The sequence below is a fragment of the Amia ocellicauda genome, chromosome 13, assembly GCF_036373705.1.
Source record: "Amia ocellicauda isolate fAmiCal2 chromosome 13, fAmiCal2.hap1, whole genome shotgun sequence".
NCBI classification, from domain to species: Eukaryota; Metazoa; Chordata; class Actinopteri; order Amiiformes; family Amiidae; genus Amia; species Amia ocellicauda.
The window spans coordinates 20311730-20335072 of record NC_089862.1 but is presented as its reverse complement, the minus strand read 5'-3'; the positions used below and the strand labels follow the sequence as shown (position 1 = coordinate 20335072).

General features: G+C 36.7%; 1 protein-coding gene across 2 annotated transcripts in view; it reads right to left on the bottom strand.

Annotated features, from left to right (window-relative positions):
* The window catches only part of slc7a11 (solute carrier family 7 member 11), a 39965-nt gene extending 17067 nt beyond the window's left edge, over positions 1-22898 (bottom strand). Inside the window, exons 1-6 of one of the 2 annotated variants that reach the window (XM_066720147.1) lie at positions 22267-22898; positions 10404-10530; positions 9820-9935; positions 4291-4416; positions 3879-3978; positions 2538-2582 (exon numbers count right to left, since the gene is read on the bottom strand). In XM_066720147.1, the coding sequence (XP_066576244.1) occupies positions 2538-2582; positions 3879-3978; positions 4291-4416; positions 9820-9935; positions 10404-10530; positions 22267-22540 (788 nt within the window). In that variant the 5' untranslated portion in view covers positions 22541-22898. The remainder of the gene's footprint in view (positions 1-2537; positions 2583-3878; positions 3979-4290; positions 4417-9819; positions 9936-10403; positions 10531-22266) is intronic. The other variant, XM_066720145.1, reaches the window with a different exon arrangement.
* Between the last annotated feature and the right edge of the window lie 445 nt (positions 22899-23343).

The following is a 23343-nucleotide window of genomic DNA, read 5'->3' as shown; positions in this document are numbered from 1 at the left end:
TTTTATTTTCTATGGGATTCCTTTTAAAAAAAAACTTGTCCTGACACAATTGTCAGTGGATCAGGTAGTGGTTGTATCATCAAACATTTTTCAAGGTTGTGATTTATTTCTGGACCGCACACATTTTAAAAAACATCTGCCTGTCATTAGTCAAATTTGCGTTGAGGGGCACACAACGTTGACGCATGCTCATTCAGTGCTTTTGTTTGTTATTATCCAGAAAATCTTAGCATTACCATATTACATTTAAAATGCGCAATTGTTAATGTGATCGATTTACATACAAACATCCCTTGCATATTTTAAGATTTTAAGTGAGTCTAAACAGGGGGAAGCTAAAAAAACGGGACATTTAAATGATTTTGAGAGAACTGTCGGGACGCTGTGACGTTTAATTAAAATCCGGGACTGTCCTGGTAAAACTGGGACGTCTGGTCACCCTACTTCCAAAGGAATTACATTGAATTGCAATATTTGTATTATAACTATCATGATACATATTGTAATTACATTTACAAATGTTTTTCCGTATCAGGTACTGCTGGTGTATGTCTTTCATAATATGCTTAATATTAGTCAGGGCTCTGGAGCAGAGTTGTGAGCTCAGTACCAGGTGGGGGACACTGCTGTTGAACCCTTGAGAAAGGCACTGTACGTAGAATGCTCCAGTAAAAACCCAGCTGTATAAATGGGTAATTGTAAGTTTAAAACAATGGTATATAGTTTAAGTGGATAAGGGCATCTGCTAAGATAATTAATCCTAATAATAAAATTGAACAAAGATTTAAAGTTTCAAACTCAAGTTTTCATCTAGAGCCGATATACTTTTAAATATAATCTGGGTAAAGTGGAATTCAATATTGTTCATATCACTAATTAAACAAGATAGTAATCATGTAATTAAATGTATTCACTGCATTAAGTACACTGTAATTATAGTTTTTTTAATCATAATGTAATTAAGTTTAATGTTGTATCTAGTAATATTACAGTGTAATTACTGGCTCGGTTATATGTTTAAACAGTACTTACATGCCTTCACCATGTTATCTATAATGTAATTACAGTGTACCTGTACCTGTATTTTGAAGTGTATCCAACTGTTCTGTTGTTTACAATTTGTGTAATTATATGAATTAATCCTCTTCAGGTATGGTACTTAATTAATAGAAGTTATAGTTGGGTTCATCTAATATATTCCCTTTCCAGTCAAGGTCACTTCTCTCTGTATTCTCCTAGATGCACTAGATCTGGCCCATAGGTTTAATTCCTGACCTGATTAGAATCCTCCTTGCACTTGTTTGTGGTCTGCACGGTTGAATCTGCTCTTTATTGACTGCAAAAGAGTTTTCCTCCTGACCTGAAACTGAACCTCTCTGTATGAAGTGTGAAATCCAAAAGTTCCCTTTTCCACACAGAATTCTGCATACTGTTTAAAATGTCCTGGTGACTGACAGCTCCTTTTGTTTATGTGAGGATACCTGTATTTCCACCTGATGTTTATGTGCATTAGCAGTGACATTGAGCTAGTGAGTCAGTAATGTCAAGTGTACCCGAGTGTTAAGGCACCCTGGAAAGATGCTGCTAAAGACAGACACATTTCTAAATCATTAAACACATAGGCTAGTTCAACAATGTGAAAAATGATCAGAACACAAATGAGATTATTGATATATAAGTAATGTTTATTGAGGGAGAAGTAATACTAACTTTAAACTCAACATCATTAATTTAAATAATAAAAAATATATAATATAGCTATTTGAAATATTTAGATGACAATGTTGATTACTACAGCATTACTATTCCTATACTTTAATAATTTAGCAAATATGGTGGCAGCTGCTTTCAATAAGGAAACAAATGATGATAAGTGATTTGTTGTAGTGGCAATTTGCTAGCAGAATTAATGTTGGCAGAGCTTTTCTTTGAGTTTATATCAAAGTATATATAGGTATGTAATAAAATGTGCTTAATGTCTTGTAATGCTATTCAAATGGACCATCCCAAAACTCAAAATACTGAACCTAATTTGTATTAATCAACAATACACTGTATATACTTAGTATATAGATAGAATGGTGCTATTTTTTAATAGAAAGAACATTAGTGCCAGATAAGTAGTGAACATCTAAGAAAGCCTTGGCCAAAACATGATCTATTCTATTTTAGATGAAGTAGTTAATACCATTGCATGCAGGTACACCATAATAAGTGCAATAATTAAAAAATAAAGGGTCAGTTCCAATAATCATTGAGAATGAATACAAGTCATTTGTAGTAAATTGCGGACTAGTAATTAAAGTAAACACATTAATTGGGGATCAGCTAATCTCCAGGTTTAGTAAGAAGTGCTTTTGCACACAAACAGTTTGATTCCTGATCAGTGGTCCTAACTTAGTGTAGTCCTGAGCCACTAACTGTAGGAACATCTACCACTTGTTGTTTGTTGCAATTGACTCCATGGAATAGTTCATGTCAGCTTGGTGACTTTTTTTTGTGAAAGTGTATTAATAGATAAAACATATAGGTCTTACTTTTCTGGATTCTCCACTTCCTCTGTAACAAAATTCAGGTAAAACCTACAGGGAAATATAGGTATGATATTAAGGACAGGAAACCTAAAATATTGATATACAGTTGTTGTGGAAAGTATTCACACCATTCATTTGTAACAATTATACTCTGTGATGCGTTTAGTTTATTGTTTATCAACTATATACTTTTAAAATGATTTTTTATGGTATCCAATTTCAAAAATATATATCAATGTTGTTTATTATTTATTTTTAAAATTAATGTTATGTTGTTGTTTTATGGATGTAAAATAAGAATACATTGTCTATGATAAATGTTATACTTGACAGTGATACATTGAAAGATGTTTTGTTTTGAGCTACTGGAAGATTCCAGGTCATGTAAGGAATCAGCATTATAATGTGGAATAAACACATGTTTCTTGCATTATATTCCAATGTTGACACTAACATAAAGAGTAACTCGTTACTACAAAACAATTAAACAAAGGATTTTCTACCTTGCTGCTATGGTTGTATTTAATGATTATGTAAGAATACCAAGTTCCAAAACACCTTCATAATGCCACAATGCCACTGTACCAGCCAGTGTCGTCTGCAATTTGTCTTGGAAGTAACAAGTGCACATAATACATTAGTACACATACTGATGTCCAGGACCAAGGTTTGATTCCAGCAATGGGTGCCTATATTTTAGGAGTTTTCATGTTTCTACCAATGGCTGGCTGCATTTCCTCCCACATCCCAAGGACATGCTTCTCAGGTTGACTACCTACTTTGTGTGTGCGTGCATGTGTGCGTGTGTGTGTCTGCTGTCTGCATCCCATCCAGGGTGTACCCTCCCTTGTGCCACGTGTTTGCCAGGGGAGTGTCAGTAGCAGTCCATATGGTACACCCTCACATTAAATCCGTCCTTGCAAAACAAGCTCCAAGGCTCTCGGCTAAATAAACTCGGTACATTATGAATGTTGCTGGAACATGGTATTATTATACACTTATTAAATACAATCATTGCAGCAAGTAATGACATAGGAATAACATATAATAACATAATTATATACTTACTGTATATAACAGTGCTTCTGTGCCAGTATTTTAATTGTCATTGTAACATTTGCCAGAAGGTTAATCTTCAAAGTGTAAACAATGTCACATTTAACAATTAAATGACTTTGAAACTTCTTTATAACATCATAATTGTTACCAAGGACATACAGCAATACATTTTTTGAATTGTTTGTCTTGTTATAGATACTAGTATGCTTTGTAAAACTAGGTGATCACAGGTCTACTGAATGAGATGAGAAAATACATTATTTAGTGGTACATATTTCAACTTACCATCCAGCATAGGCATACATCCCAGAGTAAAATGCAAGAGGTAATTCAGTTAATTTAACCTTATTAACCTCAAATGCATTCTCAAAATTCTGTGTTTCTCCTGAAATGACAAAGAAAACAAATACATTAATTATAGTAATATTTTGACTAAATACAAATATCAAGGATTTGCATCAGTTTTATGGAGATTTAAACCTGTTCTGGATTTGTATTTGGCCCAAGAACAGTTATTTAATAATATAAACAGCTGCATGGCATTAAGAGAAAAGTGGGTGGTCCTTGGGAAAGTAAACTTTCACCATGGAAACTGAATACTGTAAAACAAAAGATTAACTATATGGTTTGAGAAGACCCAGAGTTACACTGTTGCAAAGTTTACATCCTCCAACTAGAAAACAAAACAAAACAGTACCTTTAAAGAGCTGAATGATCCCAGGTATGATGATACATGCTAAAGCTGTGAGTTTACAAAAGGTCAAAAAGATCTGTATCCTTGCAGTCCAGGTAACACTCATGCTATTCAAGTACATCACAGAGGCTGCAAAAAAATAAAAATAATAATAAATAAAAAAGATATTAGCAAAGTGATCAGTATGAACAGATTGTGCCAAGATTTGCGTTTCTCTGTTTGTTGGCATCAGCTTTGTGGTTCTCAAGAGTCCACAAATCCCTGGTGCTTTGGGGTATCACGTGTTTTTACAGTGTGGAATGGGTGTTCAAAGTTGTGACTGAGAAAGCATTTCAAATCGGTGTTACAAGGTATGGGTATGGGTAAGTCAGATAAGCCCATCCTGCTTCTTAGCAAGAGCTTACCCTATACACATGAATGGAATAAGTCATTTTGGTTTCTATCTGACCATACTTCACTGAACATATTCAAGGTTTAATGAAATAATATGAACTGAATGGGGTAGACAAATTATAACCATAGCAACACTTGGTTTTACGCATTAGCTACCTCATATCTTTTTATCTCCATCTGTGTAAGTGAGTTACTGCCAGAAGTGTTAACTCGGCTTTAGCAGTCTGTTTCTCAAACTGTTAACTATGACGATTTTCTACAAACAAATGAAAAAAGGGGAGAATAGCCTTGTTAAAACCTCCCTACTTGTTACAAAAGACTGTTTTCATTAATTAGGATTTGAAATATTTTTAAATAATTATTAATTTAGAAATGTTTTTTGTATTTATTATTATTTATTTATTTTGTTTTCCTTGGAATTTGTGTAATTCAAAGATCTGTATTCCACTATTTTCCTTTGAAAAACAAAATATCCAAAACAGTTAATTTGTTCTGCAAGTTTAATATTGCTATGAATACATTGTCTTGCAGACTGCACATTTCAGAATCAATCCAGGTGGCCGATAAATTGTACTTGTGGCCCTGGTCAAAGCACTAATATAAAGTAGAATCTATCATCCTTCTTTCTTTCTATTGAGGTTTTGACTGGACCCCTATATTTTATATACATCTATTGATCTGCAATCGGTCTTTCACCCAGTTACTCAATATTTCATTGGATTCCTGTCTTGAGATATCAACTCACCAATAAATTCCAAGTCTTCCTTTTTATATGGGAAACTAAAAGTCACACAAACAACTAGATATTCTAGTACATTCATCTTTCTCAGTGCCACTCCACACGAATATCCTTGTCTGCCTATCAATCAGTTAATTGAATGTATACCTGTGTCCATCACTCAATGTCTAGGGATTAAATAGTATATATATATATACACTCACCTAAAGGATTATTAGGAACACCTGTTCAATTTCTCATTAATGCAATTATCTAACCAACCAATCACATGGCAGTTGCTTCAATGCATTTAGGCGTGTGGTCCTAGTCAAGACAATCTCCTGAACTCCAAACTGAATGTCTGAATGGGAAAGAAAGGTGATTTAAGCAATTTTGAGCGTGGAATGGTTGTTGGTGCCAGACGGGCCGGTCTGAGTATTTCACAATCTGCTCAGTTACTGGGATTTTCACGCACAACCATTTCTAGGGTTTACAAAGAATGGTGTGAAAAGGGAAAAACATCCAGTATGCGGCAGTCCTGTGGGCGAAAATGCCTTGTTGATGCTAGAGGTCAGAGGAGAATGGGCCGACTGATTCAAGCTGATAGAAGAGCAACTTTGACTGAAATAACCACTCGTTACAACCGAGGTATGCAGCAAAGCATTTGTGAAGCCACAACACGTACAACCTTGAGGCGGATGGGCTACAACAACAGAAGACCACACCGGGTACCACTCATCTCCACTACGAATAGGAAAAAGAGGCTACAATTTGCACAAGCTCACCAAAATTGGACAGTTGAAGACTGGAAAAATGTTGCCTGGTCTGATGAGTCTCGATTTCTGTTGAGACATTCAGATGGTAGAGTCAGAATTTGGTGTAAACAGAATGAGAACATGGATCCATCATGCCTTGTTACCACTGTGCAGGCTGGTGGTGGTGGTGTAATGGTGTGGGGGATGTTTTCTTGGCACACTTTAGGCCCCTTAGTGCCAATTGGGCATCGTTTAAAAGCCACGGCCTACCTGAGCATTGTTTCTGACCATGTCCATCCCTTTATGACCACCATGTACCCATCCTCTTATGGCTACTTCCAGCAGGATAATGCACCATGTCACAAAGGTCGAATCATTTCAAATTGGTTTCTTGAACATGACAATGAGTTCACTGTACTAAACTGGCCCCCACAGTAACCAGATCTCAACCCAATAGAGCATCTTTGGGATGTGGTGGAACGGGAGCTTCGTGCCCTGGATGTGCATCCCACAAATCTCCATCAACTGCAAGATGCTATCCTATCAATATGGGCCAACATTTCTAAAGAATGCTTTCAGCACCTTGTTGAATCAATGCCACGTAGAATTAAGGCAGTTCTGAAGGCGAAAGGGGGTCAAACACAGTATTAGTATGGTGTTCCTAATAATCATTTAGGTGAGTGTATATATATATATATATATATATATATATATAATTTATTTATTTATTAGCAGACACCCTTGTCCAGCAAAACAAAGTGCAATAATACAGTGCAGTTCAGGCATAATACATTTTACAAATTTAGAATTTACAGAATTTAAGTGTAAATGAGATACAGTAAGCAATATATAAGGTCTTACATCCTAGACTGTAAAAGCTGATAAGTGCAGACATATATACTGTATATATATACACTCACCTAAAGGATTATTAGGAACACCATACTAATACTGTGTTTGACCCCCTTTCGCCTTCAGAACTGCCTTAATTCTACGTGGCATTGATTCAACAAGGTGCTGAAAGCATTCTTTAGAAATGTTGGCCCATATTGATAGGATAGCATCTTGCAGTTGATGGAGATTTGTGGGATGCACATCCAGGGCACGAAGCTCCCGTTCCACCACATCCCAAAGATGTTCTATTGGGTTGAGATCTGGTGACTGTGGGGGCCAGTTTAGTACAGTGAACTCATTGTCATGTTCACGAAACCAATTTGAAATGATTCGACCTTTGTGACATGGTGCATTATCCTGCTGGAAGTAGCCATCAGAGGATGGGTACATGGTGGTCATAAAGGGATGGACATGGTCAGAAACAATGCTCAGGTAGGCCGTGGCATTTAAACGATGCCCAATTGGCACTAAGGGGCCTAAAGTGTGCCAAGAAAACATCCCCCACACCATTACATCACCACCACCAGCCTGCACAGTGGTAACAAGGCATGATGGATCCATGTTCTCATTCTGTTTACGGCAAATTCTGACTCTACCATCTGAATGTCTCAACAGAAATCGAGACTCATCAGACCAGGCAACATTTTTCCAGTCTTCAACTGTCCAATTTTGGTGAGCTTGTGCAAATTGTAGCCTCTTTTTCCTATTTGTAGTGGAGATGAGTGGTACCCGGTGGTACCCAGAAGGTCCGCCTCAAGGTTGTACGTGTTGTGGCTTCACAAATGCTTTGCTGCATACCTCGGTTGTAATGAGTGGTTATTTCAGTCAAAAGTTGCTCTTCTATCAGCTTGAATCAGTCGACCCATTCTCCTCTGACCTCTAGCATCAACAAGGCATTTTCGCCCACAGGACTGCCACATACTGGATGTTTTTCCCTTTTCACACCATTCTTTGTAAACCCTAGAAATGGTTGTGCGTGAAAATCCCAGTAACTGAGCAGATTGTGAAATACTCAGACCGGCCTGTCTGGCACCAACAACCATGCCACGCTCAAAATTGCTTAAATCACCTTTCTTTCCCATTCAGACATTCAGTTTGGAGTTCAGGAGATTGTCTTGACCAGGACCACACCCCTAAATGCATTGAAGCAACTGCCATGTGATTGGTTGGTTAGATAATTGCATTAATGAGAAATTGAACAGGTGTTCCTAATAATCCTTTAGGTGAGTGTATATTTTAGGGATATGAATCTGTCCAGTTAGGAAGCCTAAGTGATTGTGAATCAATGTCACCTGTTTTGGTGCAAATGAAAGTGACAACAGGTGCACTGGAGAGGTAACAGCATGACAACCCCCAAAAAGGGAATGGTTTTGGAGGTGGTGGCCACAGACAATTGCTCTCTCCTTATCCTTCCTGACTGATTCTTCTCTAGTCTTCTTTGCGTTTTGCTAGTGTCCTTGTCACTACTGGTAGCATGAGGCGGTATTTGCAGCCCATTCAGGTTGCACAGGTAGTCCAGCTCCTCCAGGATGGCACAGCCATATGTGCCGTCGCAAGAAGGTTTGCTGTGTCTCCTAGTACAGTCTCAAGAGCATGGATGAGATATCAAGAGACTGGCCATTACACGAGGAGCGCTGGACAGGGCTGTAGAAGGGCACCGTGCAGCTCGATTGGCATCTGCCAGTAAACACCAGAATTGGCAGGTCCGCCACTGGCGCCCCGTTCTCTTCACAGATGAGAGCAGGTTTGAATTGAGCACATGTGACAGACGTGAAAGAGTCAGGAGATGCCGTGGTGAACGTTATGCTTCCTGCAACATCGGTTTGGCGGTGGGTCAGTGATGGTCTGGGGAGGCATATCCTTGGAGGGTTGCACAGACCTCCACATGCTAGCCAATGGTACCCTGACTGCTGTTAGGTACCGGGATGAAATCCTCAGACCCATCGTCAGACCTTATGCTGATGCAGTAGGCCCTGGGTTCCTCCTGGTGAAGGACAATGCCCGGCCTCATGTGGCCAGAGTGTGTAGGCAGTTCCTGGATGACGAAGGCATTGATGCCATTGCCTGGCCCTCACATTCCCCAGACCTGAATCCAATTGAGAAACTTTGGGTTGTTATGAATCAGTGCATCCGACGCTGCCAAGTAGCGCCACAGACTGTCCAGGAGCTCACTGATGCCCTGATCCAGGTTTGGGAGGAGATCCCCCAGGACACCCTCTGCCGTCTCACCAGGCGCATGCCCAGACGTTGTTGGGAGTGCATATAGGCACGTGGGGGCCATACACACTACTGAGTCAATTATGAGTTGCTGTGATTAAATTCACGCAAGTTGGAACAGCCTGTGATTTCAATTGTTTACTTTGATTTTCGGTGTGAGTTTGAATCCAGCCCTCAATCAGTTGGTGATTTTGGTTTCCATTGACCGTTGTTACGTCATTTAATTCTCAACAAATTACACAATGTACAGTAAAGATTTTGAGCTTTAATATATTTAGTTCATCGAGATCTGATGTGTGATTTAAGTGTTCCCTTCATTTTCTTGAGCAGTGCATTTCTCTGTGCAATGACTATAAATACAGCTCTTCATGGAGTGAGACTAACAAGCACCTTTACATTAGCACAGATTTTTGCTTTTCAATGATGATATATATTTGGGTACACGAAGTAAGCCACATGGGTTTTAGAGGGAAGATGGGGGCAAAAACAGAACTGTATTGGTTGGAGCTTTAAAATAATAATAAGGGAAAACTGAACTATTTATGGGATACTTACTTATTCCAATGGCTGTGGTAAATTTCACTGCAAGTTCAGGAACTCCACATGGCGTGAATATGGGTTCTAGTATGTAGCGTCCAAATGCTAAGGCAAGAACAGCAAAACCTGCAGGACTGTAGAGGAGAATATAATGAGCAAAATCATTAATTCACTGGGTTTTGTGCAATAACACATCCAGTAGGAAATTCTGTATTCTGTACTAGAAGCAGATGTAGGTGTGTGTGGGGGGTGGGGAACATACAAAAGATTTTGAGGGGAAATGCATATATATCATTGCCTTTGGTGTAGGCCTATATAATGTTTCCCTAATGGACACCAATGCTTTCAAAATATCTAGTGAAGTTCTCAAAGTAAACACATACATATACCACTCATTACATCACAAAGAGCAGCATGAAAAAAAAGATATATATATATTAACATTTGCGATTCATGTTTTAAGTTCATTAAGTACAAACAATGAATTAATTTTAATATACTTAAAAACAAAACATATTACGCAAGTATGCAATTTTAGAACTTAAAAATTATAGATATGGTCATTGATTTATAAGATTAAATGACTTATTTGTATCACTAACCGTATTGCAACTAAGTCTGCCCAAAGTCTTAAAAAAGCAACTTGTGGACCAAATGCTTCCAGGACATAGGTGTAGTGGCCTCCCGATTTCTTGATGCAGGTGCCTAGCTCAGCATATGACAAGGCTCCTGTGAATGACATTAATAATATCAAAGATTAAAATACTTGCAAAAGAGAAGATCCTACTTGCAACTGTTTAAACCACAGATGGGAAACAAAAAATGTAGTAAAAATATATAGAATGTTTAGTATTATCAGAAATTCGTCTTTCTTGGTATCTCTTCATTCCAACACTAAAGATGTTTTTGTTTGTTTGTTTTCAGAACATTTGTTTCAAGTTCAGAAAATTGTTCAAGTTCAGAAAATTGCCTGTGAGGATTCCCAAGGTTTCCTTTTGCAAAACATGGAGTCTATTTTTTTAAACAGTTGGGAGAACTGAATATTGATTTTTAATACTGTATTTTCTAAATCAGAATTTTGTTGTTTTACTTATATAATAGTGTCCCGAGTGGTGCGTAACTGCATTAATCACTAATTGGGTTGATTTATCACTGATTGATTTGTATATTTTTTTTATTTGCTTACATTTACTGCTGTTGCAAAGGAGTCTACTTTCTCTGTCGAGATATTGGTGCAAGCAGGAAGCGGGCAGAGCAGCTCCTGAAAAGGCTGGTACTGGAAACCGAGGTTATATATGCATTGTAGAATTAAATGAACAAAGCATAAACACAGTGGTAAAGAGACGGCTTTATTGAGGGAACAATTATCCCGTTTCATTCTCTTGGTTGGAATTAGGGTATTGATTGCCTTTCCCTCTGCCGGAGAGACTGTCCATTGCGGTGACAGGGTTTGCTGCCACAGCCGCATCTGAAGGGAGAATTGATATTATTAGACTTTTTATTAGCATTTTTCTATTTCTTGGTTATTATTTTTTGGCTTTGGTTATAGTTTTAGGATTTTAGGTACCCAGATATATTAAAGGCATTTTAGCTAGTTTTATTATTATTAGAGTTTATTATTAACTACTTTTATATAACCCTCTGTGTATGTAATTATTGTGATATCTTGTGTTTGCTTTGGACTGAATAGACTTTGTGCCCTTGTGAACTTGTTTCTTACCTTACTCATCCATGTTGTGGTGCCTTTTGGTCCATCGCGCCCACTCAGGGAGAAAATTGTATTGGGTGTGACGAGCTCTTCACTCGTAAAAAAGGAGTGGCGTAGTCGTGTTTGGTGTGGTCACCCCTAGCACCCATAGGCGGTGACAATAGGAATGGTTTTGGTTTCACTTTGATGCACAGCCCAGGGGTATGTTTTTTTTTTCCTTTTTTTTTCATGAATCTTTTTATTGAGTTAATGCAATAGTTCACACAGTGCCAAGCAAGGATACATTAATATAATATAAAATGCTGAAACATCATAAACTTGCCAAGCACAGTGCGCTTTTTAAGACAAAAGATTAAGTATGGGATGTATATACATTATATCCCCTCCCACCCACCCACCCACCCACCCACAATTAAAAAAATCAATCAATCAATCAATCAATCAATCAATCAATCATAATAATAATATATACATACAAATGCACACATTCACACATATAATAAATAATATTAAAAATAATAATAGTAATAATAATATTAACTGAAAAAAAAGATAACTATCATGTGCAGCCAGCAACAAGTGGAATGAAAGGCAACCAAAAAGGGATTAGGGTATCTCAACCTCCAGCTAAGGTAGGGAAGGGAGGCTCAATTTATCAAAAACAGACAAAAAAAGGTTGCCAAATTGAATAAAACTTCTCAGTGGACACTTGGAGAGTGTATTTGATTTTTTCTAATTTGAGAAATTGCATAGTGTCCCTGATCCAGTGAACAAATGAGGGTGGGGTAGCCCGCTTCCAATTGAGAAGTATAAGGTGTCTAGCCAGAAGAGTTTATGTTCAGATTGCACTTACATTTAAGCATGCAGGCACGTCTCTCTGTGTTTGGAGGAGACATGCATTTTGACAGTAGGATTTATGGTCTTAACTTAACATAATGTAATAACAAGCTATCACCTGAAAGGGATTTCAAAAGGATCTTTCTTTTTAAAGAAATATTTAAGCTGAACAAAATGAATAAATCAAAAGAGAAAAGCAGTTTTATGGTACTTTACTGAAACATTTAATTTACATTCATGACAGTTTTAAAAATATATGTTTTTAATCCGTAATTTAAAGCACAAAGTAAAGCAAAGGCCTTTTCACACTGGATCCGAACATGCTTCTGATTTTTCCCATGCATGAAAAGTGAACAAAAGCATTCCTGTGTCACCTTGCAAACTGAGTCGGTTAATGTTGTAAGATGGTGATGCGCAATTTTGGAATCGAAACGAGTTCGGTACAATTTTATATGTGTTAAAAATTACATTGACCGATGACATATTTGAGGAAGACATGGATTGATGGAAGAATATATAATCTGCATGTCTAACCATGAAGAATTGTACAACAAAGCAAATAAAGACTACAAGGACATTGAGAAGAAAGGCAATAAATGGCAAGCTATGGCAGAAGAACTGGACATGAATGGTACCTATTGATGTAGCTAGAATTATCCTAAGGGGTCTGGTAAAGCACAGATAAACAATACAAAAGTGAACCACATTATTTCAAATTTATGTCTTTATAGTGAGATGTACTTTGTGTGCAATAAGGTTGTTGTTTTTTTACATCATTGAACTTGTGGAGGTAAAGAAACAGTAGCATACCTTGTGAAACACAAGGAGGGGAAAGACTGTGTACCTGGTGCAGTATTAACGGATCCAATGTGTAATGTCCTTGATGGACAACTTTTCAGATGACAGACTACAAATGACATATCAGATCCAGTGTGCAAAGACCTTTACTTCACACAAGAACATATCGACTTGCGTTATTACGAACACTACAAGAGTGCATATGAAAAATGGAAATCACTCAATGATTGGAAAAGGTTGAACTTTGTAAACTTTATGGTTTAGAGAAATATTAGATTGCATTTAATGGAAACAAAAAAATATTTGTGTATGTCAAGTTTCTTCCCTTCAATATTTGCAGCTTCTCCACTTGAAAGAGACTGATTCATCTACCTGAAGATTTTTAACTGGATTCCACTCGATGACCATTTTTTTTCCTTTTTCTCCCTTTATTTTGGCAGATTCAGCAGTTTAGTTTCATAGTTCCATTCCATTAGTCATTATGCATTAGCATTTAGCATTTAGCATCTAGCATTTAGTTGAAAAATTGTATGCCTCTCTGGATTTCGTAGATGTCTCAGTCCTGCACAGTGTTGCTGCAGATCACAATACTATTATACTTTTTGCTGGTGTCATCTCCGAGCGCTGTGTTTTTCACTTCCGGATTGCTCTCCTGTGTGATGCTGTGTGTTGCCTTCAAATGCGCCGGGCGACACCTAGGTAGATTGGTTTAATCTGGTTCGCTTTATTATTTATTTATATTATTTATATTTATCTATGTTGTATAGTTCTGTGTCTGTCTCTCTCCCACTACACACCCACTTTTCTGATTCCACGTGTAAAACATGTGGAACAACTCTTCCCTCACCCTGCACAGCCACTTTTCTCTCTCCCCCACAGTCCTTTGCGTATCTCAGAATGCTTTGCAGAGGAAACAGTGACATCACCCTCGCTGCTTGGTAACCCTACACTCCAAAAGAGGAAGAGGAAGTAGAGAAGTGAGGGCTGAGCCAATCCACATGCACATCCAGGACACTGCCCTCTGCTGATTGGACATTATTCACCTTTTGTTTACAACTGTATAAAATACAAAACCCGGAAGAGAACTGTAAGAAAGCTGGTTGAGCACGAGACTGAATTGCGTTCACTCTGTTATTCTTCCGGGCCGGCCTGAATAAAGACTTATTTTCCATTTGCAACACAACTGCCATTGTGCTGCCGTTTTTCATCTTTTAAGAGGGTTTCTTCATAATGTTTCCCAAATGGCATACTAATACCACTCAGTATAATCATCCCAGAGATTGTAAATTAACAGAGCAGGGCTGCACATCCAATATAACACAACAAACCATCAACTTTTTAGTACCTAATGTCTGCAATGATGCATTTGATCCACTGAAGTTGAAGTTGCATCAAAGCAATAATAATAAAAACACCCCTACAATTATGAGATAGTGAGAAACCTTAGATACAATTTATTAAACAAACATAAATACATATTTTCATGCATGTATTTATTTTGCAGTCTGTATTAGCCTATCTTTGCTTGTGGCCTGTAGCCATGGCACAGGAAACTCTTCCACTCCCACACAGGTAATCTTAATGGCCTCAAGTTTGAAAACACTGCGTGGGTGGCCTCCAGGGTGTTGATGCTGTTTCCCTTCATGCTATGTTAAATTTGCTGTTATCTTACACATACTTAATTAGTTAGTGTTAGGGGCATCATTGCGACCTAATGGTTAAATCAACTTTTTACTTGTTAATTTATTTGTATATACTCAACTTGGTTGCTCTGATAGTATTTAATTGATAATAATTAAAGAAAACATGATGACACTATGGTATTATGTGCATAAACATATATATATTTTATATGTAAATGTATAACATAATAATGAAAATAATAATTACTTGTGGGTACAGATAATACAACGTTTCAGATTGTCTTCGGTTCCTGTTTGGTAGAACACCAACAATGCTTAATCCTAAGTACTGTACTAAGGAGGGCAACAGCTACTCTTCAATTTGTTTTGAATGTATATTGTTGTAATTGAGTATGTAATTGGAGATGAACATGAGACAGAACCACAATAGCTAGGACATGCCTTAGTACTGTGCTCTGTACTAACTGCAGATTTCTTGCAATTTACCTGTTGGAATTCATCCTAATTGTGCCTGTCCTTCCAAATGGCTACTTCACCTCTTTTAACTGATTTTTAAGTCATAAATTGGAATTGTAGTTTTATATTTGCAGCATATCCTATAAAAAATGTTCATAAATGGTAACCCACCTCCATAATTGCGACTGAAATCTAGGTGTCAGAGAATCTAAAATGATTTCCTTTGCTGTCCAGCTACTGTATGCTTTCCCACAGCAAAACTCATACTTTTGCATTCACTGGTGATTTTCAGTGAACCACCAACCTGTTTTTCAGTCTGAAACCTTCAGAATGTCGATTGAGTATTGCCTGTGAAACTGATTTATAGAGTAACTGTGCAATGTTACAGATTAATTGTAAAATTACTATTAATAACCAGGGACAATTATATTAGTTCTACAACAAGCCCGGTTGCAACAGATGCTCTAGGTGTCACGATTGTACAAAAATTGTACAAAATCTTTTAAATGAATGAGTAATGTATCTCTAACCATATAACTATGTAAATAAATAAATTAATACATGATTGCAAGGAGACCCAAGCCATATTACTCTCCTGCCTAGACTACTGCAAAACCTCCTGCCTTGCCTGCCAGCAGCACCGACCTGCCTGCTCCAGGTCATCCTGGACTCAGTTGCTTGCCTAATGTTCTTCTCCATTTTGTAAACACTACTCCCTTAATCCATTCTCTATATTGGCTCCTGGTTGCAGCTCTCATCCAGTTGAAGACTATTTTCTTTCCTACCACTGTCTCGACCAGACTGCATCCAGTTACCTCCAGACTCCTGTCTCTCTCCACCACCCTTCCAGAGCACACAGGTCTTCCAGAAGTGGAGGACTGGCTGTATACCACTATCAGAGGTGCCTCCAGAGCTTGTTCAGCCTCCAACTTCACCCCCAAGTGGTAGAATGGCCAACCTACTAAGCTCAGGATTACTCAGTCCCTCACCACCTTCCAGCACTTGCTGAACACCTTGCAGTACCTATTTTTATGCTGTCTATTTGTCTGTGTGTTCATATTATTGATTTGTTTGCATATTTACTTCATTCATTTATTCAATTTATACTTTTTACTTTAAGTTTTTATTCTGTCCTTACAATGTTTTCTTTCTTCCCTTTCCAGATCTCTGACCCTTCAGAGTCTGGTCAGTTCTAGCAGGACATAAAGTGCATCAAAGATGTATGTTGAATCTAAGTCCACGGAGTGGGGAGGGGAGGAATATGGACATCTTGATATCAAGCCATTCAGGAGATGGGCCCTCAGTCAACTCGACATGTTTTCACACAATGCTAAATCTACAACTCTGTTCTGGAAGGTGTCAATCACACCCTCAACATCAAAGAGAAGATGAGGTCATAAATCAGCCAATCAGCAGGTGATGTATCTATCCTATGTGAGATCCAAGATTCCAAAATTGGAAGTACACCAATCAGCGCTTGTATTATTTCTTCCTTAGAATGTGGAGGCCCAACATAAATCAGTTGCTCTGTGTGCTGTACAGGCTTGCCAAATACACAGAAAGCTGAGACTTAGCCAAGTACCCAGCTCCCTTCAAAACGCAATGCAAGTCTGTGTTTCATGCTGCATGACTCTCAGAATGAACTCTGAACCCAACCAGCAGCCCAGGCTCAGCAGAGGAGACCATATTCAGAATTCTTCACACAGTTATCAAACTTTGTGTATAACAGTACGTTACTCAAACTAGAATTCTTGCCTAATCACCGTGATCATGCCTAGTTTGAACATTTTCTACCGTCAAACTTAATTGGAATAATGCAGTCCAGTACTAGTTAATCACTCTGCACTAAAGACTGTTTATCCTCGCTATACCAGTAGAACACTCATCTTACCCGAGACCATGAACAGTGGGGAAAACTACTTGCTTCAGTAGAATATCTAAGTGATTTATTCTCCGTATTTGCATGATCACCTTTCAGATTGATATTTGAAAGACCAGAGGAACCTGACCTGACCGGACTGTCGTTCCTCACTGTGCGGACACACTCATTGGTTGAATTCCTGCCTGCATCCTTATCAATCTCTAGACTAGTGTGGCCAACAAGTGTTAAAAATGTGATAAATATCTGAACATTCACTATGTGTTACTTTTGAACTTGAGAAATACTGCAATTTAAATGATTAAGTGCTGCTGATATACAATAGCACATTACTTATTGTATTTTTGCATAATCTAGTTCTATTAAACATTAGAATATTTGTTATACATGTATGAGTATACTATCTGGTATAGATTGATATCTATCAATTTATCTATACATCTATATGTGTGTATATCGAGAGAGATCTTCACCATTCTGCCATTAGCTATTTTAGAATAAATTCAATATTAGCTAGTAATATAGTTGTGCTCAATCATAAATTGAAAGGTTACTGAAGAGTCTAAAATAATCCAGAGAGAGCTGCATAGTCAATCAAAGGGAATTAATTACGAGAGGACCAAGAGGCAATCTCAAGAACAGTCTTAGACAAATACAGGCACTTTTATGCAGACCAGATTGGAGAGAAAGATAACAGGGCCCACATATCTGTCCCGTGATGAGTGGGAGTTTGGTTTCTGCCTGACAACTTGTTATTAACAACCTTATATGGTCAAACCAGGTAAAATTAAGGTATATGTAACATTTAATATAAGGGGGCTTGTATGATGTAGCACACCCAAATTGCTGATGAAAACTGGTTCTTATTAGGCTTTGTTCTTCTGGGTATCATAGTTAAACTATAGCACAGCACAAATATCTTGCAAGAGTTATTTAATTGGGGGAAACCCACTCTTACTATATCATTCTACTACAGATGGATAAGATGAAGAGAGAGAGAAGGATCTATCAAATACTTGAGTTTTACTCTAGGCACAAGTATAACATTACCTGTTCCTACAACTTAGAGCCTGTGCACAACTAGGTTTTGCATAAATGGGATTGATCTTGTTACAATATTTGTACATAGATGCTAGGGTGCCAGGCAAGGATTGGGAAGATACTTTTACTCTACTGATGTTATATATTTGCGGCGCATATGGTGGGAAAAGTCTTCACCTGAAGAACTTGTCGTCAAAGAAGTGGGGAATTCCTTTTTTCCTGAGACAATGTCACGTAATTGGTTCAGAGAAGTTAAGTGATACATTCATTTTCATGTGAGAACATGCCTACAAACTAATACATTTGCCCTGGGGTCAGACATCTGGGAAGTTTTTTTTATCAAAAACAGTATTGCCTGTAACAAGCCAGGACCAAACATCACAGTAGATGAGCAGCTGTTTCCTACAAAATCACACTGTATGTTCACCCAGTATATGGCAAACAAACCTGACAAGTTTGGCATCAAGATTTGGATGGGAACAGATGTAATTTAAAAATATCTCCTCAATGGTTTCCCCTACCTGGGGAGGAATTACACTCATCCTGCTGGCCAGAGACTGGGAGACAACGTGTTGCTGAAGTTGACAGATCCATACCTTGCAAAAGGAATGTGACAACGCAACTGTTTTTCACTTCACTGCATTTGGCCAGGGAATTGAAAGTTAGGCAGTATGTGGTACATCCTCAGGAAAAGTGGAACCATGTGTTCTGTGTGGACTGTACTGAGTAGAAAGCTGCCAGGTAAGTTGGCTATATAAGGTAGTAATGTTATGTAAAAGCTTTATATGTTGAAAAAATAGTTTACACAGTTTTGAAAATGTTTACTTTTGCGTACTTTTAATGTTTTGATAAATGCAAGTTATTTTTTAACAAAAATAAGTATTGCATTGTGCATTATTCAATATTCAAGTTCACACTTTTTCTTCCTTTCGTTTCTTTAGTTTATTGTACATGGTTATGTAACATGGTTCATATTTCCTTTTAGATTCTGTTTATGCTATATAAATGTGGGATTTGATGTTTATAAATAAAACTTTGGAGTTTTATACAATCTTTTGTCTTTCATTATCATACCACAGCTGTTAAAGAGCTATTGGTTAAAATGACCGGTTTTGGCTCTTGTAGGGAATTCGAAATGTCAGCGCTTCTTATTAATTTGACTAGCATATTGTCTCGAGTAAGGTTAAAACACACATGTTAACTCCACAAATGTTTTCAGACCCCTCTTATATGCCACACAAATATGTATTTACAGTTTAAGTGCCCACACAAGTTGTACCAACCACTTCACATAGCCTATGTAATTAAGGGAAAGCATTATGGAGAGGAAATTGCTTAGGCTGTATTGTATTGTAATAATATTATTATTAGGATATGTATAACATTTCACTACCTCAAAACAAATCCTCATTATACACATTCACGTGTTCATGGTTAACAAAATATTTCTTCCTAATCTAAAAATACAATATAAGCAGATGAATATGAGATAACAGATTTAAAATGACAAACCTTTCCTCAATGTTAGCTTGATTTATGGTTAATTGCTACTTTCTTTTAATTATACATAAAACCACTCTCAATTTTGGGTCTGTAGTTTGCTATTAGTGGGTTGGGTAATTATATTTAATTATGCTCCCACTATCTGTTTTAGTTTAAATAACAACCAATATGATTGGCTAACAGTAGTTTTCTCACTGCCTGCCAATTTCAGAAGCCACACCCACAAAGCTTGCGGTCTCCCTGTACCCAGCTCCTGTTATGAAGTGGCTGAGCAATATTCAGAATTGCGACTAACTTTTCACATAAGTGGCATGCAAACATTTTAAATGTAATTGGGCCCCATGTCTAGTTTTTCTCTGACAATATGTTGCAATACTTATTTGCCATTATTTTAAAAATAAACGCCTCGAAGCTCAACATTTCATTTTCACCTTGTACCAAATGCATAATTGTTTAGCAATATATAAGGCACCAACTTACTCAGAATAAGTCACTCATTTTAATAATTCCATCGACAATTTCAAGTTCATCGAAAAGTTCCATCACATTGTGTCTAAACTAGGGTTGGTTGCCAGGGATTTAAGGTCACATGCTGGAGTCATGGGCCCCCTGCAGCTGCATTGCTAGAAACATCTTTATTGTTCTATTTTTCAAGGTTAAACATGTTTTTGTTATAAACTGGAGCCACTTGATGGGATATATTGCAATTTGCAGAAAGCACTTGGCAATAAAATATTAAACCACATTTGGCTTTCACATTTTGCATATAATGTTTGAGCATAAAGCTCAACTTTAATATGGAAATACATTATTTTAATGTATACCATGCCACTGCAACTCAGTTCTAACAGGATTGACATTTTTTCTGTCTTTTTACCTTTTCTCAGAATTAAGAACACATAGAACATGAATCTACTATATGTGTACTTTATGTGTTTGAGTTATCTGTAACTATATATATATATATATATATATATATATATATATATATATATATATATATACAGTGACCTCAATTAATAATTTATGCTCAAGAAATGCAAAGTCATCATGATTAGGTTGAAAAAAAAAGAAATTAGTCTTCCTAATTTGTACAGCATTATGCAGTGCAGTGTTATGAACACTATGATTCTCCACTCTAGCATACACTTAAATACTAATAATAATGTCAGATTTGTACACATTTGGATTATTTGGACTAACATTATTCAAAATGTGTTTTAATTCCCCATTTGTGACACAACAGCTGTGTACACATTTTGTACGTCCTACTATATTTATAATGTGTATATACACATACTTTTTGGTTTGTATTTTGTTTACCAAGATTCAAACATATGGCAGTCTTAATGCAAGCACACACACAATCTCATTATGAGAGGACAGTTTTGATTTTTTTTAAATTATTACAGCACATCAAATTATTTTGATGTATTATTTCAGTGAATAATGCTAACTGGTAACATTAATATTCATTACATAATAGTTGAGTAAGAAAATGCAATGCCATGATCCATGTGAAATGTTGTATTCATTATCTTTTTATTTAACACTTGTTAATAAAAACACTAACTGACTGATCTATTGATTTAAAGGGTGGATTTACTGTTATCATGCATCTTACCAATGTAAAGTGATCTTTTAAGTCTGCTTATGAATATTTGGAGGCATCTACTTCATTGTACAGGGAGTTTTTCCAATGTTAGTGGTTCTACAATTTATTTTATACTGAAATAAAAAATGTACACGTCTACAGTGCCTTTTATAGTGATAATGAAAGGAGTATTCTTCTTAAAGAGATCTCTAGACAATACATTTATTTCTAGGATATAACTTTACTTATGGTGTATGTGTACCTAGTTATCATTTTATCAGTATAATTCAAAACAGTTGTCTCATTTGCTGAGTAAGAGTGTTTGCTGAGATGTAAATAATAATAATAATAATAATAATAATAATGAAAATATGTAACTATTTTAAAAGGATTAAAAATAATCCTACTGGATTTTACACTCTTGTGGGCAAGTGCATTTTCCCACTTTGAACCAGTCAGTTATGATCTCATCATGTGAGTAGAACCATTAAAGGATAAGATAAGAGGAAAGTAATAGTTTCACATATCTTAGTTTATAAAAAGGCATGCTGATGAGAGGTATCATACATTTATTTCTTAGTGTATAAATAAGTCTGAACATGTATATTGTCATTAAAATACCAAATTCCATATGTAATACATACATATATATTTTATACTTTATATTTCTTCATATATGTAAAATTATGTGGCCACTCCTAAGTATCAAGTAATAAAGGAGCAAATACATTGAAATGTACAGCACAAGCAGCTGGATATTAGATAATCCTGTTAGCCTGAACAAAAGTAATTCTTTCTGGTTTGTCTAATATAAGACTATACAAGTTTGAAATGTTGTAATACAGAAAGAAAACAACTAAAAATAACCGCAGGGGGAAAAACTGATTTTAAAATCAAGAGACACTACAACTTGAACAGATTATTATATAGAATGAATACATGTAGGAAAATATATAATTCACACCTTATATAGATATAAAATGAATGGAAAATACCTTCTCCTTACCAAATAGTGACAGGACTCCACATGCACTCCAAATCACAAGAGACATTCCTACACTTCCAGAGTTTTTCAGGATACCTTTGGGTGAGATGAATATTCCCGCTCCGATGATGGATCCAACTATAATTGAGATCCCTCTCAGCAAAGTTACCTTTTTCTTTAGTTCCACTTTATCTGTGGCTACAGGGTTCTTGGAGTCCTCATATGGGAGCTTCCTTTTGGAGTCCCCTTTACTGATACCAGACACATCATAGATAGTAGCAGACTTTCTGGACATGATGAAACACGACCCTTCTCTCTGCAGACCGACACAACTTTAACTGGCTTAGCCTTGAGCTCTGATACACTTGATAGAAACTGTGGTTTCTCTGAAAAGAGACTCTGCCTCCCCAGCTTATTCTAAGCTGAGCCTATTCCCTATTGAAATCCTGCATTCTTAACTACCAGCTGCCTTGTCATAATGATCTAGCTCCTGCTACTGTGTCGATCTCTTGCACTCTGAACTGTTGTTCATAATTATGATGCAAAATCTACAGGTTTGCATCAGCCAAATGGATGCCTTAACATTACTCAGCACTTCTGAGTAAGTTTACAGACACTTAACTTTCTGCTTTTACAGAGGAAACTGTAGTGAGGGCTGGATCTGTAATAACTTAGGAAATTATTTATGACTATCAGGCACCTTCTCTTCCCGTAACTTGTGTAATTGCAGCTTACACTTCCTTGTTTTACTGAAGGATTTTTTTAGTTTTGGCAAGGCACATACTGTTCAAACAGAGTTTCCATTTTTTGAAAGAGTGAAAGAGTAAACATAACAGTTTATTTACTGAGCAGATGTATATGCGACTCCCTTTGGTGAGAAATAATCACTATTGTAGTTAGGAGAAGTATTAATAGATTATATGTGCTACTGATTATGTATATAATTTTCTGTAATGCTCCATGCACCACCAATTATATTGCAGAACAAGTATTTTCATTTTGTGCTAAGTTAAACAATCCCCAAAAGTTAAGAAGTATAAAAGTATTGTATGATTATGAATATTTTTTCCTCAGAATGTTTATACTGCTTTGACTCTT